The sequence below is a fragment of the Canis aureus genome, chromosome 30 (genome assembly GCF_053574225.1).
Source record: "Canis aureus isolate CA01 chromosome 30, VMU_Caureus_v.1.0, whole genome shotgun sequence".
NCBI lineage: Eukaryota > Metazoa > Chordata > Mammalia > Carnivora > Canidae > Canis > Canis aureus.
The window spans coordinates 42,715,931-42,742,801 of NC_135640.1; the positions used below are offsets into that span (position 1 = coordinate 42,715,931).

The following is a 26,871-nucleotide window of genomic DNA, read 5'->3' on the forward strand; positions in this document are numbered from 1 at the left end:
AAAGAGTTTTCTCTGAGCCCAAGCTCGCTCTTCACGGGACACAGGGAAGGAAGGGCTCTGGAGCGTGGACAGTGTTCACGGGGCCACGTGCTCCTTACATCCTGTGAAAGGACTGAGGTGACAGCCGCGCGGATGGCGGGAGTCACAGTCGTGCGGTGAAGGAATGTGGGAGCAGGAGCACGCGATCCCCTCGGCTGGGGGCCCGGAGCAGGGGCCCCAGGGGGGCGGGCCGCAGTCAGGCTCTGGTCCCGCGAGGGTGGCGGACAGTCACGCCGACTTGGAAATCTGAACGGGCTCCCCTCGTGTACGAGCCTTTACAGAGGTTTGCTCGCGTCGCCGGTCGCTGGGCCTGGCTGTGGACGCACGCCCAGGTCACCGTGACACCCCCCGGCCCCCCTTTAGAGAGCGCGGCGGCCCCGGCTGGAGGCTTGAGGCGGAGCGGGGACAGGGCTGAGCGGGGACAGGGCCTTGGGGGAGAACCCCAGCCCTGTGCACGAGAAGGAAACAGTTACCCGCCCCCCCAAGCGTGTGTAGACGGCCGTGTAGGGAAGGGGCCCTGGGGCAGGAGAGCCCGTCGGTGGAAAGATGCCAACCTTCCCTGGGACGTGACTGGGTGTCTGCAGGGCCTTGGGGTCCAGAGTGGGGACCTGGGGCTCACAGGCCACGTGCGAGACGGGCTCACCTCACACGGGGGCGTTCCTGGGGGGGTCACAGCTGACAGGGCAGCGTCACCAACATTGGTGCGGCAGGAGTCGTGGGGTGACCTGCGGCCCTGCGGTGTCTGGAAGCTTTTCCAGTTTGCTCAGTTGGGGTCAACATCCTGGGTGGAGAAAATACAGCCTGGGGCTCCCGGGGGTCCGTCGGTGACGCGTCTGCCTTCTGCTCAGGTGGTGATCTCCGGGTCCTGGGATCGAGTCCCGCATCCAGCTCCCTGCTCAGCGGGGCGTCTCCCTCTCCCCCTGCCCCTCCCCTGCTCACGTGCGCCCCATCTCTCTCTCTGTCTCTCTCTCAAATTGATAAAATCATCAACAAAGGCTGCCTCGGGTAGGATGAGGTCACAGGGAGGCCTCTGGGCACAAACGGGCAGGGGAGGCCGATGCCCACGCCCCGGGGCGGGCCAGGCACTTCCTCCCGCAGAAGGAACAGCCAGCGGCGAGGACTCGGAGCAGCAGCGGCCGGTCCTCGGGTTTCTGTCTGGAACCTTTGCTCTACGTCCTGCGTCACACACTTCCCGAGCCCGGCACATGCTTGTAGTCGGGTCCCGGCTGCGTGGGGACTTCTGCGTGTCTGCTCCGCCTGGCTCCGCCGGGACCAGCTGCGGCACCGCCCCGTCAGTGCTTTTGGAATGAGCAGCTGGGTTGCTTCGTTTGTTTAAATATTTTGTTTATTTATTTTTGGGGGGGGGGTAGCGTGCCCGCAGGAGGGGAGAAGAGGGAGGGAGAAAGAATGTGAAGCAGACTCTGATGAGCGTGGAGCCCAACCTGGGGCTGGATCCCACAACCCCGAGGTCATGACCTGAGCCGAAGCCCAGAGTTGGATGCTTAACCCGTGGAGCCAGCCAGGCGGCCCGCTGAGTTAAGCTGGGATCTTAATAAAGAATTTTATACGTAGAAAACTTTTTTTTTTAAAGGAAATAGCAGGGCAGCCCGGGTGGTTCAGTGGTTTAGTGCCACCTGCAGCCCAGGGTGTGACCCCGGGGTCCCGGGATCGAGTCCCATGTCAGGCTCCCTGCAGGGAGCCTGCTTCTCCCTCTGCCTGTGTCTCTGCCTCTCTCTGTGTGTCTTTCATGAATAAATAAAATCTAAAAAAAAAAAAAAAAAAAGGGAAATAGCATCTGCGTACACATCATCTGAAAGCACGTTTCTGTAGTGACTGCAGATCCACACGTCGGCTGCCCTGCGTCTTCGCCCCCCCTGCACCCGCCCTGCCGCTCCTGGACCCGGAGATCCGGAGCTGAGAGGCGGCCCGAGCACTGGTGAGGCTGCACAGGACAGGAACGTGGCCCTGCCCCGGGGGACCGCGGGCCCTCCACAGCCTGCTGGGCTCCCTGCGGCCCCGGCCCACACCAAGCCCACGGCCCCGGGCCCGCTGCGGGCACTCATGTGTCCTGGTCGTCACCGCCGGACACCGACGTGGACCGGAACGCCGAGGGTGGGCTGTCACCCAGCTCACCGGCGACAAACTAACTTTAGAATCCTGATGCCCGTCCCCGTGCTCCGCAGACGGCCCCTTCAGGGACGCTGCCTCACGTGACTTCTGAAAGCTGCTTAGGACGTGGGGCAGGGACGGGGGCAGGGAGCGCCGTGGACGTCGGGCCAACAGGGCAGGAAGGACAAACGCAAGAGGAGGCGCTCGCGCCCCGGCCCGCGGTCTGCAGGGACCCTGGAGGGAGCAGACACAGCCGCCGCTGAAGTTTTATTAATTTATTTGATACACGTCATGGGGGAGACAATATAACCAATGGGATGTGATTTAATACCCCGATAAGTTCAAATATAAATAAATTTGTGCCACTTCAATGAGATTGCCACTCTAAGTTTTATAGAAAAACACGCCTACCCTCGTAAGACCCAAGCAGCCCCTCCAGGTCTCGCCCACGAGGTGGGACACGCCCGCAGCGGGAGGCCGTCCCTCTGACGGGCCCGTGTCGCCCCCTGACCGGATCTATTACTTGAGCACGTGTATTAATCCGTTGGTGGGTGACATCGAGGAGCGCGGTGGCCACGTCCCTGGAGGAGCCTGACGGGGAGACGTGGTTCAGGGGCTTCCACCCGACGGGCTCAGCCAGCGCCGTCTCCGCCGAGCGCCCTAACTCTCAGCAAACCTGGGGTTCATGACTGTGGTGGTGGCGCTCTTGAAAAGGGGGTTGTCCTGGTGGGAAAGGCAGTGCGGCTCGTCAGCGGGGGGAGAAGCAGCCAGGAGCAGGGGTGGCCTTCCCGGGGGCCCGAGGATGAACGACGGGGGCAAACGGCCAGACGGTCCCCCCCGCCCCCCACCCCGGGGACAGCCACTCACGTTGTTCCACTGGGACCTGAGCTTCTCCTTCTCGAATCGCTTGAACTCGCGGAGGTCACTCAGGTGGGTCAGAGCCTTCCAGATGGCCAGCAGGAGGATGCCGATGAGCACGACTCCCGACACGGTGCCGCCCACGATGGGGGCGATTTGGGGCCCCCCCACACACTCTGGGGCAAAGAGGAAGCGCACACAGGAGTGTCAGGCTGCCCCCCACCCCACCCCCGCTCACCTGGCCCCAGGTGTGCTCTGCCCCAGGTCACGGCCCAGCGCCCAGGTGCACAGGGCTGTCCCACCTCCGTGCTCACCATCCGGGCAACGGGGCCGTGGGGGAGCCCCCAGCCCAGCCAGGGAGGGCCGGGCTCCCCGGGACCCGGTGAGGCGTAGAGGCCCCTGGTTCACGCGGAGAGCAACGGGCGCCCCAGATGCCGGGAGCCGCGGCACAGCCAGGACCAGCCCCGAGCCTCCCGACACGGCTGCCACGGCTGGGACGGCAGCGGCCCGCTCACCAGAGCTCCCGGGCACGGAGGTAACCCTCGGCAGGACGGGGTGCCCGACGCCCCAACATCACCTCAGGCCCAGTTTGGGGATGACGACCCACCAGTGATGCCCGTGTGGGGTCCTCACACCCCTGCCTCCTCCTCCTCCTTCAGGGCAGTGGGCAGCGATGTGCCACCCCTCAGCCCCTGACCGGGGGACAGGGCCCTCACTCACCTGCCCCTGGACACCTGCCCCTGCCTCCTTGCCCCTGCCCCCGTCCCTGCTTCCCCGCACCTGCCCCCTGCCCCTGCCCCCCTGCCCCTGCCCCCTGTCCCTGCCCCTCTGCCCCTGCCCCTCCCCCACTGTCCCCTCTCCCTGCCTCCCCAACCCTGCCTCCTGCCCCTGCCCCCTGCCCCTGCCCTCCTGCACCTGCCCCCCTGCCCCTGCCCCTCTGCCCCTGCCCCTCCCCCACTGTCCCCTGTCCCTGCCTCCCCACCCCTGCCTCCTGCCCCTGCCCCCTGCCGCTGCCCTCCTGCACCTGCCCCCTGCACCTGCCCTCCTGCACCTGTCCCCCTGCACCTAGACACCCTGTCCCCCTGCACCCCTGCTCCCCTGCACCCCTAGCCTTGGACCCTCTGCCCCTGCCCTCTGCCCCTGACCCCCTGCCCCTGGACTCCCTGCCCCTGAGCCCCCACCCCTGCCCCCCTGCCCCTGGACACCCTGCCCCTAACTCCCTGTCCCTGCCACCCCCGCCCCTGCCTCCTGCCCCTGCCCCCTTGCCCCTGCCCTCCTGCATCTGCCTCTTGTCCCTATCTCCCTGCCCCTGCCCTCCTACACCTGCCCCCCTGCACCTAGACACCCTGCCCCCTGCCCTCGGACACCCTGCCCCTGAACCCCTGCCCCTGATGCCCTGCCCCTGGACACCTGCCCCTGGACCCCGTGACCCTAACCCCCTGCCCCTGGACACCCCACTCCTGGACACCCTGTCCCTGACTCCCTGCCCCTGGACATTCCATCATCCTGGCCTTTCTGGAGGACCTTTGTGCCCTACAGAGGTTGAGCGACATGGCCAAGGCTGCACAAACTCAGACATAATCCTAATCTGCCATCGAAGGAGCCCCACGAAGGCCGCCTCCCCCCAAACCCCTGCCCCCTGCCAGGCCACGATCTGCAGCCCCAGACACAGGCTGTGAGCTCCAGGCCACACAGGGCCTGAGACCCCTGGCTTCCCGGGTTCCCCCTGTGGGGAGGGGAGCTGGGAGCAGGTCCCAGGGCTGCAGGGCCAGGGGACGGCTTGCCTGCACCTGGCGCCTTCCCCCGGGGGCTGGGCCTCCTGGGCTGCCAGGCCCTCAGCTCTCTGAGCGGGAAAGGGGAGTGCTGAGAGTCTGTGTGCCCTGCGTGCCCCTGGGTGCTGCTTGTCCAGAGCCCCGAAACCCATGCCACCATGCATCCGTGCCCCCGAAGCCCCCGAAGCCCCAGTCCCCAGGTGTGTCACTGTCACCGACCCAGCATTCTCCTCAACACCGACTGACTCCACACAGCACCTGCCGGGGCCTGTGGGTCTCCCCTGCTCCTCCTGGTCCCGACCCGGGGTTCCATCCAAGGGCAGGCTGTGCCCATGCCACCCCACGCCCCCGCCACGTCGCGCATCGCTCTCCACGCCTGCGTCCCCGGGCTCACCCCGGCTGTCGTCCACGTGGATTTCATAGCTGTCCCAGCCGGCCCGCTGCCGCAGCGTGTAGGTGATCCAGCAGCCCTCCAGATCCCGCTCCTTGCACCTGCGCCCCTTCTCCGGGGGTTTGCTCAGCAGGCCCACGTTCCCACACTCCACGCTGCAGTTCCTCCCCGAGGGGCCCTGCTTGAACTTCAGGCACTGGGCACAGGTGCTGCGGAGGGGCCGGTGCGGGGTGAGCACATGGGGACACACGGGGACAGGCGGGGACAGGCCTGCCAGGCGGGGTGGGGGGGGTGTCCGTGGGGGGCCGGGGCTCCGTGGCGAGGGCCATGGGGGGGCAGGGGGAGGTGCTCCTGGAGGAGGCGCGGGGGCGGGCGGGCGCAGGCACTCACATGTACCGGCCACAGGGCGACGGGCAGCCCAGGCAGTCCCCGCACAGCGGCGGCTGGTAGCCCCCGTCGCACTCGCACACGTTACAGCGACAGCGGCCGCGCCCGTTGCACTCGATGCCCTCCGTGCTCAGGCAGCCCTGGGTGGACTTCACGCACTGGCACGCCGAGCCCTCGTAGTTCTGCTCACACTGGCACTTGCCGCAGTTGCAGGAGCCCCGAACTGCGGGCGACGGGCACGCTCAGCCCCGCCCTCCGCTCGCGCCCAGTGCCGCGGCTCTCCCCCGTCCGCCTGTCCGCCTGACCCGTCTCCCTATCTGCTGTCCCCGTCTCCCTGTCCCACTGTCCACTTGTCCCCCATCCCCCTGTCTGCCTGTCCACATGACCCCTGTCTCCCTGTCCGCGTGTCCTCGTCTCCCTGTCCCCCTGTCCGCCTGACCCCCTACCCCCTTCCGCCTGTGCACCTGTCCACCTGTCCCCCTGTCTGCCTGACCTCCCCGTCTCCCTGTCTCCCTGTCCACCTGACCCCCTACCCCCCATCTGCCTGTGCACCTGTCCACCTGTCCCCCTGTCTGCCTGACCTCCCCGTCTCCCTGTCCCCCGTCCACCTGACCCCCTACCCCCCATCTGCCTGTGCACCTGTGCACCTGTCCCCCTGTCTGCCTGACCCCCCCGTCTCCCTTTCCCCCATTCCCCTGTCCACCTGACCCCCTACCCCCCATCTGCCTGTGCACCTGTCCACCTGTCCCCCTGCCTGCCTGACCCCCCTGTCTCCCTGTCCCCCATCCCCCTGTCCACCTGACCTCTTACCCCCCATTTGCCTGTGCACCTGTCCACTGTCCCCCATCTGCCTGACCTCCCCGTCTCCCTGTCCCCCTGTCCACCTGACCCCCTACCCCCCATCTGCCTGTGCACCTGTCCACCTGTCCCCCTGTCTGCCTGATCCCCCCGTCTCCCTGTCCCCCTATCCCCCTGTCCACCTGACCCCCTATCCCCCATCCGCCTGTGCACCTGTCCACCTGTCCCCCTGCCTGCCTGACCCCCCTGTCTCCCTGTCCCCCTATCCCCCTGTCCACCTGACCCCCTACCCCCCATCTGCCTGTGCACCTGTCCACCTGTCCCCCTGTCTGCCTGACCCCCCCGTCTCCCTGTCCACCTGTCCCCCTATCCACCTGACCCCTATCTCCCTGTCCCCCTGTCTGCCTGTCCATCTGCCCATCCTCACTCACCCGTCCCTCTGGCCACACCACGCTCACCTTTACCCCCGCACACCTGCCCGTCATAGCGCTCGCAGTTGACATTGTCACACTCGCAGTAGCGCCCGAAGATGTTCTTGTTGGGAACGTCGCTCCTGTGGCACACGCACTGCCCGCAGAGGCAGTCCCCCAGCCCCGAGCAGATGAGAGAGCTGTTGTCCCTCCGACAGCTGCCCTCCAGCTCCTGGCTGCTGCGGCCGTGCGTCAGGCACTCGCAGTTCTTCCCGATGTAGCCAGCCTCACACCTGCGGCGGGAGCAGCCAGGCTCAGGTTCCCACGGTGACGTGGGCTGGCTGCCCCTCTGTCCGGCTCCCCTGGCCGCGCGGCGCACCTGCCCGCACCACCTCACCTGCAGATGCCACACTCCAGGGAGCCCTTGCCGCTGCAGAGGCCGTGGTCCTGGCCCACGTCCCGGCACTGGCACTCACACTGGGGGATGACGTGCACGGTCACCGTGTCCGTGAAGCCCAGTGCCCGGATTATAAACGACTGCTCCTGGATGCACTCCGTGGCCGTGACCTTCACCTGGAAGGTGATCTGTCGTGGAGAAGAGCCGGGCTCAGGCGAGGCTGGGCAGCGGGGCACCCTGCTCCCCCCTCCTGGCCCTGCGGCCTGGACCTGGGGGTTTGTCCAGGAGCTTGCCCTGGGCCCCGGGGGGGGGCGTGGACAGAAGCACGGGGATGGGGAGGACACCAGAGCCTGGGCATTAATCCGGGACCTGATGTGGGAACAGAGAGGAGGACGTCTGGACCCCCAGTTTGGGGCACAGGAGGTGGGGGTGGCAGGCCCGAGCCCACTGCTCCCCACACCCATCATCTCTGGCTCAGCCTTAGGCTGGGGGGGGCGGGGGGCCGCGTCAGGAATATTTTTAACAACCATATGTCAGAAAGGAGATTTAGGGGCTGCTCCTTGCATGTGGTTCGTGAAGATGCCAGAAACACAGAGATTTCAACGAATTGCTACAGAGGACATTCGGGTAGGACAGAAATATTGGGAAAAACGTGGAGGACGCAGGGACCCCTGGGTGGCTCAGTGGTTTTGCACCGCCTTCAGCCCAGGGTGTGATCCTGGAGACCCAGGATCGGCTCCCTGCATGGAACCTGCTTCTCCCTCTGCCTGTGTCTCTCTTTCTCTCTCTCTGTGTCTCTCATGAATAAATAAATAAAATCCTAAAAAAAAAAAACGTGGAGGACACAACCAGCCAGTCGTGAGACTGAATAAACTCCCGTGTGGGTCGCCCAGTGCGAGGGAGAGCTGTTTCAGTAAGAATTTACACGCAACATTTAGCAAGGGACATATTTGAAGGAATTCCAAGGTCCTATTTAAAACTGCCACACAAAGAACTAGTATTTTGCTGAATATTAGTTCACAGCCGTGAAAGGGAAAAATTTAATTTTTATGGTTATAATAAAATCAAAATACGATGGGAATAACTCCGCGCCTATGTCTCATCATCCGCGTGGGCCATGCTTTCATGTTTGTCAAAAGAACAAAACGGGTGCGTGGCTGGCTCCGTCCGCGGAGCATCCGACTCTTGATCTCAGGGTCATGAGTTCCAGCCCCACCCTGGGGGTGGGGCCTACTTAAAAATAGATAAATAAAATAAAACACTTCTTAAAAAAGAAGCAAAAAACCCCAAACACAAAAATCAGGAAACGAGACCAAAGCAGTTGTGCGGAGGGCTGGGAAAGACTCCCTTCCTTGTGGGGACGCGGCCCCAGCACCGCCTCCAGGGGGCGCCGCCTCCCCCTCGGCGCTCGTCTACACCGGGGGAGCCAGCCCGGCACCTGCTTGGCTCCTGACGCCTGACCCACAACCTCACAGAGGTTGGCCGCCTTGGACGGAGTGGAAGCCCGGGGCCTGGATGGGCCCCGGCTCGTCCCCGGGAGAGAACCTTCCGGAAGGTCGGGACAGGGTCTCACCGGGACGTTGATCTGGACGCCGTCGCAGTCCCCTCTGGGCTGGTCCACCTGCGACACCCCGTTACTGCAGAAGGAGTCATAGGTGACCTTGAGGGTGCTGGGGGCCAGGCTGTGGTCCAGGAAGACCCTGGAGGACAGTTTCTGCGGGCAGAGCGGCTCGGGTCAGGGCCTTCCTCCCGCCGTCCCCGCCCCTCCGGCCGCCCCCGGGTGCCGGCCTCCCTCCCCCGGCCACCCGCCACGCAGAGCTGGGGAGGCGGCAGGTCCTGTGTCCCCTGCGGGCGGCGGCACGGCCCCCGGGACAGGCCAGCGAGGGGACCGACGGGAGCCCGACCATCCCACCTGCCACCACACGCCCAGTGCCTGGAGTGGGCCAGGGGCTGGAGAAACTGCGTGCGGGGACGAGAGAGGGACAGAGACAGAGAGGGGGAGACAGAGACAGAGGGAGAGACAGAGGGAGAGATAGAGAGGGAGAGACAGAGACAGAGACAGACAGAGAGATGGAGGGAGAGACAGAGACAGAGAGAGAGAGAGACAGAGACAGAGAGAGAGAGGAAGAGACAGAGACAAAGAGAGAGAGGGAGAGACAGAGACAGAGGCAGAGAGAGAGGAAGAAACAGAGACAGAGAGACAGAGAGGGAAAGACAGAGAGACAGAGACAGAGGGAGAGAGGGAGGGAGAGATAGAGAGATAGAGAGGGAGAGAGCCAGAGGCAGAGCAAGAGAGGGAGAGACAGAGACAGAGAGACAGAGGGAGAGACAGAGACAGAGGGAGAAAGGGAGGGAGAGATAGGGAGAGAGACAGAGGCAGAGAGAGGGAGACACAGAGACAAAGAAACAGAGAGGGAGAGACAGAGACAGAGAGACAGAGAGGAAGAGACAGAGACAGAAGAAGAGACGGAGGGAGAGATAGAGAGGGAGAGATAAACAGAGGGAGTGACAGAGACAGAGAGAGAGGGAGAGACCAAGGCAGAGACCAAGACAGAAGGGGTGTGACCAAGTCACCAAGAGACCAAGAGACCGAGTCTCTATTTGGACCAAGAGACCAAGTCAGAGGCGAACGGGCGTGCCGGTGTCGTGGCCGTGACGACAGACACCCAGGAGGGCCTGCCTCGGGGGTCTGGGGCGCACAGGACGCCCTCCACGGGGCTCTAGGTGAATCCGAGGGCACCGGCCCGTCTCGGGCGCTCTCCGCGGCTCCGCGGGCGGCAGAGGCGAGGGTCGGGTGTGGCCGGGCCCTGCCACCCCAGGGAGTGGCTGTCCTGCGGGGAGAGCCAGGCCCCGGTGTGCAGGGGTGCAGGAGGCACACCAGAGAGCGGGGCCCCTCTCCGCAGACCAGCCCCTGTTGACCTGCAGGGGGCCCCGGCCGGGCCAGCACTCACGTTGTAGGCGTTCTTGATGAGCTGGACCACGTTGCTGGAATCGTCCGACAGCTCCCCGACCGCTGACTTGGGGATGACCTCGGTGAGCTTCTGTTGGGCGAGGAGACCAGACCCGACTCAGCTGGCACCCGGGCCACCGAAGCCACAGCGTCGCCGCTTCCCTAACAGCCCAGGGGGTTTCCTTCTTGCTCGGGAACCGGCCCAGGCCGCCCCGCGGCAGGTATCTCAGGGCCGGCGTGTGGTCAGCGACTCAGGACTTCCCTGCCGCACACGCTCCTCCTCAGGTGACCCCAAGCCGCGGGCACCCCTGGCCGTGAGCTGGGGGGCGACATGCCTGGCCACCAGCGCCTCCAGCATGTGGCTACATCAGGTCCAGCCAAGGGCCCAGAGCCACAAGATGGGCCGACGACGTCGGGGAGGGAAGAGTTTGGAGCATTTTAACGTGCTGGTGTGACTTAATGTTCAGGACGGCTGCGTCAGGCAGGCAGGGGACAACTGGCTGGTGGGCGGCTGGTCCCGCGGCCCCGTGTGTGGGCAGCCTGCGGCCAGCCTCCAGGACACCTTGGTGCCCCCGCGTTCCCATCACTCGGTCTTTCACAGGACTGATGGCTGGGTCACTTCTCTGCCCCAAAGCGCCCCCCGTGACTCCCCAGATGGAGTCCAGGTACCTCCACGGGCCCCCAGGGACCATCACAGCCCAGCTGCCAACCCCCGTGGCCTCCACCGCCCTCTCCGCTCCACCCCGGGCGAAGGATCCCACCATGGCTCTGGGAAGCTGGGCTCTTCTCCGCCCTGCCCCTCCGACCTGCTCTCCCCACCATGTGGGGACCCCAAGAATGGTCCCGCAAATGCTCTCCTTGCAGGCTCTGGGTCACCTCGATGCCCCTCACACAGGAGCCCCAGGAAGGAGGCTCAGGAAGGGCAGGGATCCGCCGAGGGAAGGTCCCGCTAGTGCGGGTTTAGGGTTCAAGGCTCCTGCTTCAGCTTCCCCTGCAGCAGTGCACTGTCCCGGGGACCCGCTGCGCCCCGGAGCACGGCTGCCAACCCTGACCCGCCCATGCTCGCAGCCAGAGCAGGTGGTGGCACTGGGTCATCAGCCCTACACGGAGCCACCGGCCCCTGGTTCAGCAAGCTAGCCCCCTCCCCCGCCAGGGCCCCTCCCCTGTGCCTCCTGCAGGGTCCCAGGTCTCTTTTGGAGTCTGGAAAACAGCGAGCAGGAGCTGCCCAGGGCGTTGGCACGTGCAGAGCACCCCCCACTGCACCCCCCCAAGCGGCAGCAGGCCCCCCACGGCAGAAAGCAGGACTGGGGGCGGCCAGCAGGTGCCCCTGCAGCCTTCCGGGCCAGAGAGGCCGCCCTGCTCCACCCCAGCCTCGCTCACGAGGCAGTGCCCCACGGGGCAGGAAGCACGGCCGGGAGGATCCCCGCGCCCTAGGGGAAGGAACAGGAACAGCGATTCCGTGAAGTCAGGGCACACTCGGTTCCCGAAGCCGAGAAGGAAGCGCGGTCAGCGAGGGCGCAGGCTCCTGCGGGCAGGCGGGGCGCCTCGGGCGCTTGGCCGTGGGCACCTGACGCCCATGGAGCACCTGGGTCCCCACGCGCGGGCCCGCGGGCCTAGAGTGGGGTGTGCAGGGCTTGGCCGCGTCGTCCCGCTCGGGGGAACACAGAGGCTAGCCACGGCTCTCCCGCGGGGACACCCCTCCTCCTTCTCGTCAGAGCCCCCACCACAGGGGCGCCCCCGGGCCCGTGCCCGCCTCTGGGGCTTGGCCCACGTCCACACCGTGGGCACGCGGCCACCGACCTGCCCGCGGCCCACCCAGCCGCTGGCACCCCGGCTCCACCCACCTCATAGGTCGTCACCATTCTCTTGGTCACCGCGAAGATGGGCTGGATGTTGCTTTCGGCCAGTTTGTGTGCCAGCTGGCCCACCGACGGGTAGTCCTGCGGGGGAGAGGCCCGGTCAGACGGCCGGGGTCAGGGACGGAGCCCAGGGCTGCTCCACCAGGGCCGCGGCGGTGGGCCACAGGCGGAGACGAGCTCCTGTGCCGGCCGCTGACCCCTCCAGGCCCGAGGACACTGCGGGCCCCTGGACGGAGGGCCCCGACCCCTGGGCTCCCTGGGCCGCCACCTCCCTGCTCCCCTGGGGCAGAGCCCCGGCCACCCCTCCCGGGGCCCACACGGTCTGCTCCCTCCCAGGACGCGGGGCACCACGCACAAATTCATTGCTCCTCTTGTACATGTTGTCCTCCAGGTGGCAGCGGCCGTCATTGGGGGTCAGGATGGCACCCAGCTTCCCGTCGCCCGCAAAGTGGAAGCCGTCGTCCGTGGCGAACACCAGCAGCCGAGTGACGTTGCGCCAGCCGATTTGCTCCTGAGAAGACGCCAGGTTAGGGGCCTCGGCGGGCAGGGCCTGGGGGGCCTCCCCAAGGCCCGGGCCGTCCCCGTGCCCCTGGCTCCTCCAGGACCCTGGCCGGGACGCGGGGTCCACGCCGTGGCTGCTCGAGGCCGCCCGTGCACACGGGCCAGATGCTGGGGGCTTGAGATGAAGCATAGACCCTCTGTGGCCATTCGGGCCAGGGACTGATCCTAAGGAAATGTCCCCGGGAACCGAAGGAGCAGACTCACAGGCATGGCCACTGCCATGTAGAAACCCGGAAGGCACAAAAGATGAGAGAAACTGAGGGGCTCTCAAGGGGACGCGGGTGACCAGGGGACGCTAGCGACACGCATGCCGTGGACAGAGAGGCGGTACGATGTGCCCGGGGACCCGCACACGCTGGGGGATTGGAACCTGGTCTCTGAAGGTTTAAAACACGGTGCCATAAAAAATGAAAATAAATAATAATATAAAAAGGGGGGGCACCTGTGGGGCTCAGTCGGTTGAGCATCCGACTCTTGGTGTCAGCTCAGGTCGCGATCTCGGGGTCATGGGATGGAGCCCCCCACAGGGACCATGTTCTGCTTGAGATTCTCTCTCTACCTCTGAGCTCTCTCCCTCTCTCTCTCCAATTAATAAATAAATCTTAAAAAACAAAAAACCTGGGCAGCCCGGGGGGCTCAGCAGTTTAGCACCGCCTTTGGCCCAGGGCGTGACCCCAGGGTCCCGGGATCGAGTCCCACATCGGGCTCCTAGCATGGAGCCTGCTTCTCCCTCTGCCTGGGTCTCTGCCTCTCTCTCTCTCTCTCTGTCTCTCACGAGTAAATAAATAAAATCGTTTAAAAAAAAAAACAAACCCAGGCTGTCGTCCGTAGCCTGACAGGCCATCAACGCAGCGGGTGGAGGGGACCTGCCAGCACTGCCAGGCCAGCGAGGGGGCAGGGGGTGGGCACGGGGACGCCCCCTGCCCTGGGGGCCCAGCGGCGGCGGGGGGGGGGGCTGAGTGGCAGACCCCACGGGGGCCCCGAGGCGCAGGTCGCGGGGGACAGGGGGCGGGGCGGAGCGGGCCAGCTCAGGGCCCCAGGGCGGCGGGGGGGCCTCACCGGGCACGCGGCGACCTGCATCATGGCATCCAGCCCGCCCTCGGGCGCGTCCAGGTTCCCCGAGATCAGCTGCTTCCCGACCTCCGTCTGGAACTTGTTGGAGTTGTTCGTGAGCTTCAGCACGTGTCTGAAGGCGAACGGCGCCTGGCACTCCTTCTCCTTGTTGGGGCACGGGTTCTTCAGCTTCTCGGGGTGCGTGTTGACGAAGGGGAGCACCGTCTTGTCCACGAAAGACCCGAAGCCTGAGGGGGGGGCGGGATGAGCGCGGGGGCGGGGGGCACACGGCGGCAAGCCTCGGTTTCCCTGCCGCCCACCGGGGCGGGTGTGGGGTCTGCACACGCCCACGTGCATGAGTGTGACGGCACACATGTGTGTGAGCACGCATATGTGCACATGCAGCGTGGGCCTGGGCGTGAGGCCCTGCACACAGAGACAGCGGCCGGGCAGACACAGGGAGGAAAGGCAGGTGTCCCCTTGGCCCCACGCACGGGTGCCGGGACATGCGGGGCGGGGGGTGTGGAATGTGCCCGTGGGTGTCAGCGCCAGGGCCCCGCCGGCACTCGGGCCGTGCAGGTTTGCTGCGCTTCGGGCGGACACCGTGCAGGTCACACACTGTGGGGGGTGGGGGCAGTTCTCTAATTTTTAATAAAGAGCAACGTACGGCTTTGTGTTTGAGACACGACGGAAGGAGAAGGACGGAGCAGGGAGGAAGTGGAGGGCTGCATGGCAGTGTTGGGGGTGGTGGCTGGGGAGGCTGGGGGGGCCTGAGGGGGTTAGGGGGGTTGGGGGTGGATGGGGGGTGGCTGGAGGTGGCCCAGGGGTGGCCGGGGGTGGCCAGGTATGGGCCAGGGGTGGCTGGAGGTGGCCCAGGGGTGGCTGGGGGATGACCCAGTGGTGGCCGGGGGTGACCCAGGGGTGGGCAGTGGCTGGGGGTGGCCAGGTATGGCCGGGGGGTGACCCAGGCAGCACCCCCCACCCTATTGCCCTGCCCTGCGTGGCTCTGGGAGGGGCATGAGCGGCAGGCCCGCCTGGGACCCAAGGGTCACCTCACCGATGCGGCCGGACTCGGTGATTTCGTTGAGCGCCCGCAGCAGGTCGCCCCCCAGCTTCTTGACGTTGATGAGGTCGTCCAGCATGGAGTAGGACAGATCCATCAGGTAGTACAGGTCTATGGGGTAGCCCTTGGCCCGCCGGAAGGTCACATTGAAGGCAGCCGCCTGACCTGCGGGCAGACGGGGCGAGCGTGAAGGCGTCTCCGAGGCCCCGACCTGCCCTCCGCGGGCCCCGAGGTCTCATCACCGCCCCCTCCTCCGAGGCCTGTGGACATGACACCGGGCTCCCGGCTAGACTCGAACTTCTCGGAGAACCTTCCGGACCTACTCATGCCACCGAGTCCTCGTTCACGGAGCACTGTTGCCGTGCACGGGCACCTGGCTGCCCGGACCAGCCCTGCTCCATCCCCGGCACCGGGCACCCCCCAGCCGGACGCAGGCCCCTGTCCCAGCCTCAGCGTAGCAGGTGCTCAGCAAACACGTGACGGGAGGGTGAACGATGGAGGGAGGGGGCCTGGTCGTCTCCGTCTGTGCCGCCTGCCGGGTGCACCAGGGGGGCAGTGCTCACCCAGCCCCACCCTGGCCAGTCCGCCCCGTGGTCCTGCTCCTCCCACCAGGCCCGCCTCCCCCAAGGACTCCTCCTGGAGCACTGACGGGCTCTGCCGTCAAGTCAGTCTGAGCAACAATGACTCCGACGTCGCTCAGGCTCCCTGGCTACAGGACTCATCAGGGCTTTTACTCTGCCAAGAGCCCCTGACGGTGTGAGACGGGGATAGAAGAGTTCCTCCTCCCCCCCCCCTTTTTTTTTTTAATTTTTTTTATTTATTTATGACAGTCACACACACAGAGAGAGAGAGAGAGAGGCAGAGACACAGGCAGAGGGAGAAGCAGGCTCCATGCAGGGAGCCCGACGCGGGACTCGATCCCGGGTCTCCAGGATCGCACCCTGGGCCAAAGGCAGGCGCCAAACCGCTGCGCCACCCAGGGATCCCCCTCCTCCCCTTTGGAAAGGACACAGAGCCGAGGCACAGAGCCGCCGATGGTGGGCGTCGGGGGTCCTCCCGCAGGCGGAGGGCAGGGGCCACACTCCCTTGGCCGAGTGTCCAACAGTCTCTAGTCTCCGGGGCTCGCCTGCCTTGCTGCCCAACCTGGCCACCGGACGCCTGGACCATCACCCAGCCCTGGCACCCAGAGCCACCAACACGCCGGTGCCCCCTGACCCCGGCCGAGGCCAAGCCTACCTGGTCTCAGGTAGAGCGTCACTTTCTGCGGGGACAGCTGCTGCCGGCCGCCCTTCTTGTCCTCCTGGATCTCGGCCAGGCTCTGAGGGTCCATGATGTCGTCAGCCGCACATCCTTTCAGCAGCAGCTGCTCTCGGGTGTCACAGCGAACGGAGTCGGGCTCCCCTAGCCCAGTGAAGTTCTGGGGGGCGGGGGGGTCAGGGGTCAGGAGGAGGGCAGAGGCAGGGTGGGGGCCGCACTGTGGGTGCTGCACGAGAGCGGCCCTCGGGGTCACTTGAGGAGGCGGCCCCTCCTCTGTCGCACCTGGGATTGGGGACAGGTGTCCGGGTGGGGAGGGGTGAGGGTGGGAGGCCAGGCAGCTGGGTGGGAGGAGGACACCCGCCCTCTGACGGCCTCTCCCTGAGGCTGTGGGTCACCCCAAATGATGGAAGGACCAAGGTGTTCAGGCCCCGGCTGTCCCTGGGGTCGCTCAGCAGCTCCAGGCCCTGCCGGGGCACCTGGCCAGGAGTGGCCGGGGTGGCTGGGCCTTTAGTAGCAGAAGCGCCCTCCCGAGAGGAGGCAGGTGCCGCCCCGGGGGCTCCAGCACACAGGCCGGCCTCTGGGCCAAGCCCCAGGCTGTTGGGAGAGGCGGGCGGGGTCCTGGATCAGGGCAGCGTCCTCATAGAGGCCCCTGGGCTCTGAGAGGATGGGGTGGGAGCAGGGGCCCCGTTCCGTGGGTCCTGACGCCAGGCCAAGGAAGAACACGCTCAGGGACCCAGACACGTCTCTGCCCCCTTTCTCAGGGGGGCCCAGGAAGGGGCAGGTGGCCATGCCGGAGGCTGGTTAGGTGCAGCCCACCACGGCGCCCGGAGGGTGGGCACTTCCCGAGCCGCCCGTCTCCCCCGGGACCTCTGTCACTGCTCGCAGGACCCGAGGAACAAAGCGAGCCCCCCGGGAACAAAGGCCTACGCTGCAGTCTGCGTGGAAGCTAACGAGCCTCGCCCTATTTCCAAGGAATCTAACGAGCTCTGTCGCGGGGAATGGGGAACTCCAACCTGCCGGGGACGTTTCACCCCCGGGGCTGCGGCCACACCGTGTCAAAGGGGGGAGACCACACCCGGCACCCCACTTCCCTGTAGGCGCTTGTGGCCGGGGCGTGGGCCGGCCGCTCCGAAGCCCCTGCCGCGTCGGGCGGGACCAAGAAAAGGAGGAAACGTGTTGCGGGGGCCGGAGCCCGGCTTCTCCTGAAAGGGAGGCAGGAGCCTGCGGAGAACCGCCAGATTCCCCGGTGGGGGCGAGGACGAGGACGATTCTGGACCTGGGCCATGTCACTACTCGATGGGATGAGCACTGGGTCTTATATGTTGGCAAATTAAATTTAAATTTAAAAAATGTAAAGAAAAGAAAAGAAAAGAAAAAAAGTGCTCAGAAAATGGACGCGGAGGTGCGCCTGCTGGACGCTCTGATGGGACAGAGACGGGGGAGGTGGATGAAGTCCTCCTTACACCAGGAGCCACAGGGGAGTGCGCGCGCTGGACGCCTCCACGGTGCAGCCCTCGCCGGACTGGTTGGGGTGCCCCCCCCGCCCCCGGGCGCTAACGTCAGGGGGTGTAAGCTTCATAGGAAGCAGGCCTCCTGGCCACGTGCATCACCCCACAAGTCACGTATTAACCGCAAAGAGCTAATGGTGACATCGCGGTGGAGGCGACGCCCCTCGGCTGGGGGGCTCTCACCAGCATCACCAGTGTGGGGACAGAGGCACGCCCTGAGCCCCGTGCGGGGCACCTGCCCAAACACACGCCCTGGACCCAGGGAGAGCGAGCGCCGGGCCTCCTAGCGGCCGCTGCTCTGAGCCCCTCGGAAGTGCCAGGCGCGGGGGGTGGTGCGTGACCCAGAGCTGAGGGGCTCCCGGTTCCGGGGGACTGAAGGGCCAGGACACCTGCTGCCGGGTGTGATCCTGGGTCATCGCACAGCCCGGGGCAAGCGCGATCGAGAGCATCATGGGCACAGCTGGGAACGTTTGCGTAGGGCGTGCAGACGTGAGCAGGTGCCGTGGCCACGGTCCAGTCCCGGGAGGAGCGTGTGGTGGGTGTCGGGGTTGGGGGGCCTGGGCTAGCGACAGATGCTTGAAGTAACGAGGGACAAAGGGGCTTCAGGTCTGCAGTCTACCCTCAGTGCGCGCATGCGTCTCCGGCCCGTCCTGCAGCGTCAGAACCTCAGGGACCCCCAGGGTGGGAGGGCATGGTCGGGACAGGGGCGCAGGGGGAGGGGGCCGCGGGCGGGGCCTGGGACTTCTCTCCAGGAGGTGGATGGGCCCGGGACAGGAGGGTCGCGGCCGCCGCGTGAGAAGCACAAAGGTCCCATTCGGAGCCTCCCGCACCTCGTCCCTGTGCTCTCACTTCCTGACAACCTCCTCACGTCCTGTGGTCCCCGCTCAGGGCTCCTGCCTGGGCAGGGGGCACACGGCCGGGGGGCCCCAGGCTGCCCTGGGGTGGGGCCGAGTCTGTCTGTCTGTCTGTCTCTCAGCCCCCAGGCTGAGCGTGCCTCCCCGGAAACAGAGTGGTGGCCCCCCTGGTGCCCAGCTCCAGAGGCAGAGGGAGGGCGTGGGGACAGGAACGGGGACGGGAACGCGGGACGGGCAGGACGGGCGCCAGGTCCCTGGGGGGGGGCTCTTACCAGCTTCTGGCACCAGGCGCAGCCGGGCCCCGACTCCACACAGTCCCGGCACGTGCTCACTTTGTACTTGGTGCACTCCTGGCAGGACGCTGGCGGCAGGAGGAGGCAGCTCCGTGAGAGGTGGCCTGACGCGGGCCGACCCCACGCGGCGCCGCTGATGGATATGGGGCAGGGAAGCCCCACACACGGGGTGGTGGAGAAGGAGGGTCCCCAGGAGGCCCGGGTCGGGGCGGAGCTGCCCTGGGGGACAGGACAGGGGGCAGGTCCGCTCTCCCCTCCCGGGACGTGGTGGGCTGTGTCGTGCGGAGCTGCCCGCGCGGGACTCACCGGCCCAGAGAAAGAGCAGACCCTCCAGGGTGAGCAGCAGGGAGCTGTGGCGCAGCATGTCCTGGGGAGGGAGGGGGGCTCAGCGACCGCCTTGGACCCCGGGCTGGCCGCCGGCAGGTGCGGAGCTGGGAGCCCGGCCGCGCTGCGTGGGTGCAGGCCACGCCCCCCACAGCCTTGCCGCAGGAGAGGAGGCCTGAGGGGTTAGGGCCCTGCAGGGGACCCCGGGGCCCCTGCCCAGCACACGCCCAGCACGCGCCCAGCACACGCAGGGTGCGCACGCTCTGGGTCAGGGCTGCGGCCGTCCCACGCCTGGGTCCCCAGTGAACCGGGCACGAGGACCAGAGCGCCTCCCGGGTGCCAGGCCTGAGCCGGCCTCTCAGACGCCCCTGCAGGAGCGAGTCAGCGCACACAGCCCGTGTCGGCCTCGCCCAGGCCACAGCTCCAGGCCACCGTCACGTCGTCTGGACACACCTGCTGTCTTTAGACACCCGGCACCTGAGGCAGGGCGTGGACCGGGCACAGTCACTCCTGGAGGCTGGGCGCTGGGGAGGCTGAGGCCTGGCGTTCAGGGCCTTGCTCTGGTTCCTCAGGGCGGACAGGGCGCCCTCTGACCCACGGCCCTCGGGAGGCACGGGCAGCACCACCCCCGCTGGGGCCCCGGCCCCGCCCTCGGAACGCCTGCCTCTGCGCCCCCGGGGGCCCTGGAAGAACCAGCCTGGGGCTCCTGCGCCTGGAAGCCCCGCGCGGCCTCACGCTCCGTCTCTTTGGAGGTGACCCTGCTCCCTGGGCCCCACCAAGATCATAATCAGGACCCAGAAATGTCAAAACAGAACCCTCCATCCTTCCCGTTTGGGGTCAAAAGCAGAAGCCACATGGTGCCGTGGCTTCCTGGGTCAGAGCCGTGGCCGGATGGGCCGGGGAGGCAGTTTGGGAGCAGTCCAGGCCCCGCACGTTTATGAGAGAAAGCCCCTTGTCGCCCGCCGTGGGCACGTGGGGCTCAGGCCAGGCCGGCTCCAGCCTTCCCCGCTGCATCCGGGTCCCTCCGAGGTTCCGCAGCCGATTGCTCACACTGCCTCGGGTGTGCCCACCGACCTGGGCGCTGCCCCAGGCACCCTGGGCCCCCGGAGCTCCAGCAGGGCGAGCGGCTACCCCAGCCCCGCCTGGCTCTCCGGCGGCCACAGATCAGGCCCCCAAACAGTCACAGCAGCCGGCACGGAAGCTCCTCGGGCCATCATGTGAGAGCTGAGGCCCAAGCCGCGGCCAGGTGTGGGCCTGGGTGCCAAGGCCCCCACGAGAGGGGACAGCCACGGTCACGGAGACACCACCCAGGCCGAGATGGCCTGGCCCTGACCCTGGGAGGCTGGGCGGGGGTTGGTGGCGGCCCTGTCCCCAAGCGCTCCTCGCCCCTGGAGCCCCCAGGCCCGCGGGGGCAGGATGCCCGGACACGGGGGCTCTGGGAGCTTGGCAGGAGGCCGGACAAGCCTCAGGGGGTGGGGGCTGCCATGCACAGGCTGCGGGAGACCCTGCCACGGGGGCCTCCCCTGGGCGGAGTCCTGCAGCCCAGCCCCTCCAGCAGCACGGGGGCTGCCCGCCGAGCCTGGGTCCCTCTGGGTGCAGCGGGGTGCGTAGGCCTACCCGCTCCGGTGGTGGCCCAGCTTGGAGCGCCGCAGAACCTGTCCCCGTGGGCACTGGACTCGGAAGGACCCTGGCACGAGAGCATGAGGGCACGTGGGGCCCAGGCGGAGCTGAGCGAGGAGGAGGAGGGGGAGGGGCGAGGGCCCCGGGTCCAGCCGGTGCCGCTCAGGCCCTCCTGCCGCCCTGCCACCGAGGTGGGGCACCCCACTCTACCAGCCCTTCTACCTCGTCTCCCGGAGAGAAGGGTGGGCCCCTCACGGGGACCCGGGTGCTTGAGAAACCCAGGGTCCTCCCGGCCAAGAGGACTTTGCGACACAGCCACCCTTGCATGACCCTGCCTGCCAGGAGGATCCTGGCGCAACCTGAGTGTGACCGCGGGAAGTCGCGGGTCTGGGAGTCTCCTGTGGGGTGGCTTCCTGGAGCCCCGAGACCTGGGCCTGGTGCTCCCCTGTCCCCGGCCCGAGCAGCACCCGCAGCGTGAGTGCGGAGGACCAAGGCCACCTTCGGGAGGATCAGCTCTTTACGGCCAGGCTCGGAGAGCCCAGCGAGTCCCCCCCCAACACCACACACACCATATTTGGTGAAAGACAAGAAAAAGAGGAAACCTTAGCAAGAAAACACTTTGGGCGGCCTGCAGAGTCAGGATAGCAAGGGTGTCACATCAGGCTTCCTGTCACCGATGAAGAGATGCTGACCAAAGGAACCCCTGAGGACCCGCAGGACGATCCCGCAGGAACTCACAACTGCGGTAGCACGAACGCTTCCCGGGAGGCCAGAAGCCACCTTAGCTTCGCGTAGTGTGACCTCCAGGGTCCTGTGGCTTCAGCTACGAAAATCCCTTTAGGAATTTGATTTCTCTCGGGGCCCCTGAGGGGCTCAGTGGTTGAGCATCTGCCTTGGGCTCAGGTCGTGATCCCTGGGTCCTGGGATCGAGTCCCTGCAGGGAGCCTGCTTCCCCCTCTGCCTGGGTCTCTGCCTCTCTCTCTCTCTCTCTCTTTCTCTCTCTCTCATGGATAAATAAGTAAAATCTTTAAAAAAGAAAAAGAAAACAAAAGAAATTTCCTTTCTCTCTACTCTCCCAACGCTCCCACAATCCCCAGCAGCTCTTCCCGCCCACGGTCCCGTCCCTGGGCTTTCATAAAACCACCTTTTTGCACCAAAGATGCCTCAAGAATTCTTTCTTCACCGTTGGCTCCCAACCCACCTTACAACAAAAGTCGGAGGTTTTGCAAAAGTGCAACCCCTGAGCTAGGCCACTGGAGAGCCCCACTGGAGACCCACTGTGCCTCCAGGCCGCTGGGTCTGAGAACCAGTCCACGCGGCTGACGGGGGCTCCCCGCATCGGGTGCCGGGGGCGGGGTGGGGGCGGGAGGTGCTGCCGGGAAAGTTCACGGGTGGGAGGAGGTGGGGGCGGTGGGTGATGTGATGCGCACCGGGTGTGACCTGCAACTGATGAATCACCGAATTTCAGAACCCCTGGAACAAACACAAAAGGGAGGCAGGGGACCCCCCCCACACACCTGCATTCACCCCAGGAGCTTGGGGGATTCAAACGTGTTTGACGGAGAAAACAAGCAAACGTCTGCGACGGATCTCAAACAGGCACCGGTCAGCCTCTTTGCACCAAAAGAGAGAACGTGGAGATGGGGTCACTTCTGTTTCCCACACGAGCCCCCAGACCCGGACAGAAGCCGCGGTCAGAGCAGGAGCTCGGAGGCCGCAGACGGGCCCAGAGGCCGGAGGAGGCACGACACGCATCCTTGCCCCTGCAGCCCCCCAGCCCCGTGGGGGCAGGATGCCTGGACACACGGGGGCTCTGGGAGCTTGGCAGGAGGCCGGACAAGCCTCAGGGGGCGGGGGCTGCCATGCACAGGCTGCATGCGACACGCGTGTCCTCAGGGCGCCAGCCCCACCACCGCACCACTGTGGGAAGTCCAGGAGCAGAGGCCTCCCGAGGGCTGCAGCGTCTGGCCACAGGAAAACGGCGACACGTCCTCCCACGTACTCATTAGAAGATGTGAAAGCTCTGCTGCTGGGCACGTCTCAGGTCAGGGGGTCCACGGGGTACTTGCAGACAGCATCCTCGGCCCCGTGCTCAGCGGCCTCACGGGGCCTGAAGCCCGCCGCCCTGTGTGCTCCCCTGCGACGAGGACGGAGGGGACCCCGCGGGCACAGGGCCCAGGTGCGGGAGGCGGGGACGCACCTGCGGGGCGCGTCGTGAGGCGGAAGATGAAACGGAAGCTAAAGCTGACACAGCAGAACCTGTCTCCCTGGCAGCAGCGGACGAGCCGTGTCGAAGGCCCAGCCGCTCTGGGAGGACAGGTCACGACGGCGGCGGCGGGGAGCAGGCCGCGTGCCCGTGGGCGAGTCAGAGGCCCTGAGCGGGTGGTGCAGCAGCCTTGGAAGGCGACGGGCGGGTGGGGGAGCTCCCCAGGAAGGGGCCCCTTCCCACCAGAGGCCCACGCGCGCTCCGTGTGGGGAACAGCGTGATGGAAGGACCGGGAGGATGTGCACCTGCAGGTCGGGAGAGCTTCTGAGCATAAAAAGGAAGGGAGAAAATATCACCAAGAAGCTACCGAGAATTGGTCCAAAAGAACACCTTCCGGGCGCCAGAGACGGCGTTTCAGGAGCCCATCCGGCGCAAGAGGGTGATGGTGGCCTCATGGCCGAGGGTCCCGGTGTGGGAAACCGGGAGGTGGCACCCGGAGGAGGCAGTGGGTGCACGGGGTCCGGGGTACCCGGGGCCCCTGGCCCCAGACATCGGGGCTCCGATCCAGCATCAGCTGGAAAATGTGTCTCCCATGGGAGCACCCGCTCCGCCGTGGGCCCCACACGGTGGAGAGAGCGTGAGAGCCACCCACCGACCCCGGGGCGCCCCTTCCTATCTGGGTTGCCCCCCGGGGGTCCCGCGGAGGCCGGGTCTGCTGGCTGCCTGCTCCCCGAGCCCCAGAAGTGGTGCCGAACTACACGTGCGATTGTGGAGTCACTTGGGGCTTGAACCACCGGTCAGGCCCCGTCCCCCCAGGAGCACGCAGTCCCCCAGGGAGCGGGCTGCAGACGAGGCCTGTGCTGCGCTCAGCGCTCCCGGCCCCGGGACAGCTCAGCGGCGCCCAGAGTTGGTGCCGGGCCTCCCTGCGCTCGGGGCAGCGGGAGCAATCCCGGAGGGCAGGGGGCGGAGGCCCAGCCTCCCCGAGATGCCCCCTCGGGCCCCGCTGCGGCCTCTGCGCAGCCAGCTCCCCACCCGCTCGCGGATGCACTTGCCAGCTCCCCAGCGCGGTGACAGCCGGCAGAGTGGTCCCCGGTCACCTGGACGTCAGGCGTCCACACACAGGCCTCGCGCCTGCACAGGATGTGGGACCGAGCCCAGGGCCCGGCCACTGCCGCCAGAACCTTCCTTGAGGACATGGGGCAAGGGGGCCGCCCCTCCCCGCCCCCTCGGGGTCCCAGGCTTCCTCAAAGGAACAGTGCTCCGGGCTCCGGTGGGTGTGCAGGGTAGGCTCCCAGCCCTGGGTGGGGGGAGGACAGGGCGCCAGGGGGAGACGACCCCAGGGGACTGCAGGTGAGGTGCTGCCGGCTGGAATCCAGGTGGACCCAGGGTCCAGGGCCCCCGCTCCCCGGAGCCTGGGTGGGACGCTGAGTCACACACCAGACACCTGCCCCTGAAACTCAGCTCCCAGGTGACACCTTCCCAGCCCCAGCTCACGACCCTCTGAAAGTCCAAGAGAAGAGGTGGACCCCGCCCAGGAGAATGCACTCGCACGCCTACACAACCCCCACAACACTCACATGTGCACATGCACAACACATGCTCGCACACCCCACATGCCTGTACGTACCTCACACACTCACAAACCTACACATCCCACATACTCAAATCTTCACGTAAACACACCCATACATATTTGCACACATGTTCACACGCTCACACACAATGCACACTCACACGCACAGACTCCGTGGGAGGCTGGACCACCGCTGCCAACTTTGGAGGCCTCTTCCAGCAGGAAGAGAGGCAGGCTGGGGCCCCAGACTCCCCGCACAGCCCCGGTTCCACATGCTGCGGCTCCTCTGGGTGTCTCGCCTGCCCCCAGCCGCCCTCTGGCTCCATCAGGGGCTCACCAGGGACCTCAGGCCCAGCGGCTGAGGCCTGAAGGTCTGGCCCGTCCTCCTGCCACGCTGCCTCCTGCCCCCCGTGATGGATGTTCCCAGAGCCCCGTGTGGCTCTGCCCGCGGTGGGCACGGCGCTCACCCCCCCGCCGGATCTCAGGAAGGGGGGCCTGGCATGGACCGGCCCCAGGCGGGTACCAGGGACCAGGCTACAGGGTCCTCTCCAGGGCTGGGCCCCTCCCCAGGGAAACCGTTCCCCTCCAGGAGAAGAAGCTGGACACAGAGGAGCCCCTGTGCACTCACCCCGCTGATGCCGGTGACCTCGGTGGGTGTCCGGGCTGGGCAGGGAAGGGGCGTCCGCTCCGCTCTTCACCAGGCTGGGCTGCTGCACAGTTGAGAAACAGGCCGGTGAGCCCTACTGGTGAGGGTATGGTGCTTCCTGTTCTGAAGAAGCTGCTCCAAAGCTGCTTCAGAGGAAGTAGTTACATGTGGCTGATTGCACACCACAAGTGTCCCGTCAGACCCCAGCCCTGCACTCTGCACCGGCTCCCGCCTTCGGGTGTCCAGGGAGGGTCACACAAGCAGACAAGGGGCTTGCCATTCGTCACACGCCTTCGGCGAGGAGCAGAACAGCACGAGGGAGGGATGAGCAGTGTGGCCCAGGTACTATGGTGACAGCAAGGATTCACCCCCATGGGCGGAGGTGGCTGTGCCCTGCAGCACGGAGGACCACGGACTTGCACCTTGGGACAGGGGCCTGGCCTGCAGACTGCACACACAGGAGAGGCGGGTGCCTCCATCAGGGGCCAGGAATTAGGATTTCGGTCACGGCGATGAAAAGCATGACAGGGACTGAGGAGCAGAATGGTGAGCAGGGCAGGAGCAGCCCCAGCACAGAGGTCGGAAGAGGCAAGACAGGTGCAGATGCATGATGCCCACACCCATCAGCCCACCAGGCCTGGGAGCAAGACCTGTGCACAAGGAGGAGCAGACACCCGGTGCCAGGAGAAGCTGCAGGTCCCACAGAGGGGCTGGGGCAGCAGGCCACATGCCCTCGGGACCCTCCTGATGCCCTCGCAGGACAGAGCAGATAGCATGAGAGGGTGCCACGAGGTGCGGGGGATTCGGGTGGGGGACGGGGATGGTTAGGTCCACACAGAAACAAAATCGGGCATCTCCAGATGAACCAGGACGCAGACCCTTAGCTCCCTGCCCTGTGCACAAAGGATGCTCTCCAGCAGGAGGCAGGCAGACACACGGGCAGACGCACACATCCAACGGGGACACGAGGGTGCGTGACACAGAGGTGAGCAAGGATGTAAGCAGAAATGACCCAGCCTATGTAACTGTAGGTTTTAAAAATAGAGGTAAAAATATGAAGAATCTGAAACAAAAATAACAGGAGACCAGGGGAGCACACTGCTGTTCCTGACGCTCGTCGATGGACGTTTTAAGAGGAGGTATTTGTTATTATATTTAAGAACAGAGAGTCTTCTTAAGAATTTAAATAGGATATATGCATCTAAAAAAAAAGAAAATTTGACAAATCTTGTTTAAAAAAAGGAAGAAGTAAAAAATAAAAATAAAAAAAGGAAGAAGAAATAGAATGAATAAGAAAGGATTGTAAATTAAAAATACACAATAAGATACCAGGAATGATCATATTTCTAAAGATTTTATTTATTTATGAGAAAGAGGGGGGGTGCACGAGTTGGGGGACGGGCAGGGGAGAGGGAGGGAGAACCCCAAGCAGACTCCCCCACTGAGTGCTGAGCCTGACGCAGGGCTCGATCTCATGACCCCAAGACCATGACCTGAGCCGAACACAAGAGTCAGACACTTAACCGACTGAACCACCCAGGTGCCCCAGGAATGATTTCAAATATTCTAGAATATTCCAGAAGTTCAGGAATCACAGCACCTAGGAGTGGGTTGCCATCTCCCTCTTCAAATAAACAATTCTCACATTGAGTTTTAAAAATAAAGAGACAGGACAAGATCCCATTAAATGCTCTCTTCATGGGAATCTGTTCATTATGGAATGATTCCAGAGAATAACAAAGAAAGGTAGACTGAGACTGTCCCCAAGTCACCCCCACTGGCGGCTCGTGAGATAAAGCAGTGACTGTCACCGGCCCCGACACCACAGAGACAGATACCGCGTACTGTGCACATGCCTTTTATGGAGCTGTCTGGGTGAAACAGTATAAATTTAGACACTGATAAATTAAGTACAGCAATTGCTACTGCTGAACCCAACTCAG

The 26,871-nt window shown here is 65.4% G+C and overlaps 1 protein-coding gene across 4 annotated transcripts; it reads right to left on the bottom strand.

The window, feature by feature from the left end:
* Positions 1-2,408: 2,408 nt before the first annotated feature.
* ITGB2 (integrin subunit beta 2) lies at positions 2,409-25,076 on the bottom strand. Of its 4 annotated transcripts, XM_077879422.1 has the most exons (17): positions 24,911-25,076; positions 22,021-22,116; positions 18,866-18,926; positions 18,539-18,627; positions 15,884-16,064; positions 14,642-14,812; positions 13,591-13,832; positions 12,326-12,481; positions 11,956-12,051; positions 10,113-10,202; positions 8,735-8,875; positions 7,162-7,349; positions 6,813-7,057; positions 5,560-5,779; positions 5,173-5,378; positions 3,016-3,182; positions 2,409-2,871 (listed from the first exon to the last, which is right to left on the bottom strand). In XM_077879422.1, exons 2-17 carry the CDS (start codon positions 22,024-22,026, stop codon positions 2,809-2,811), a joined length of 2,322 nt encoding a protein of 773 aa, XP_077735548.1. In that variant the 5' UTR covers positions 22,027-22,116; positions 24,911-25,076; the 3' UTR covers positions 2,409-2,808. The 4 variants fall into 4 exon arrangements, with proteins under 4 accessions (XP_077735548.1, XP_077735549.1, XP_077735550.1 ...); XM_077879423.1 differs by lacking the exon at positions 22,021-22,116 and having other exon boundaries at positions 24,911-25,075; XM_077879424.1 differs by lacking the exons at positions 22,021-22,116; positions 24,911-25,076 and adding an exon at positions 20,501-20,677.
* Between the last annotated feature and the right edge of the window lie 1,795 nt (positions 25,077-26,871).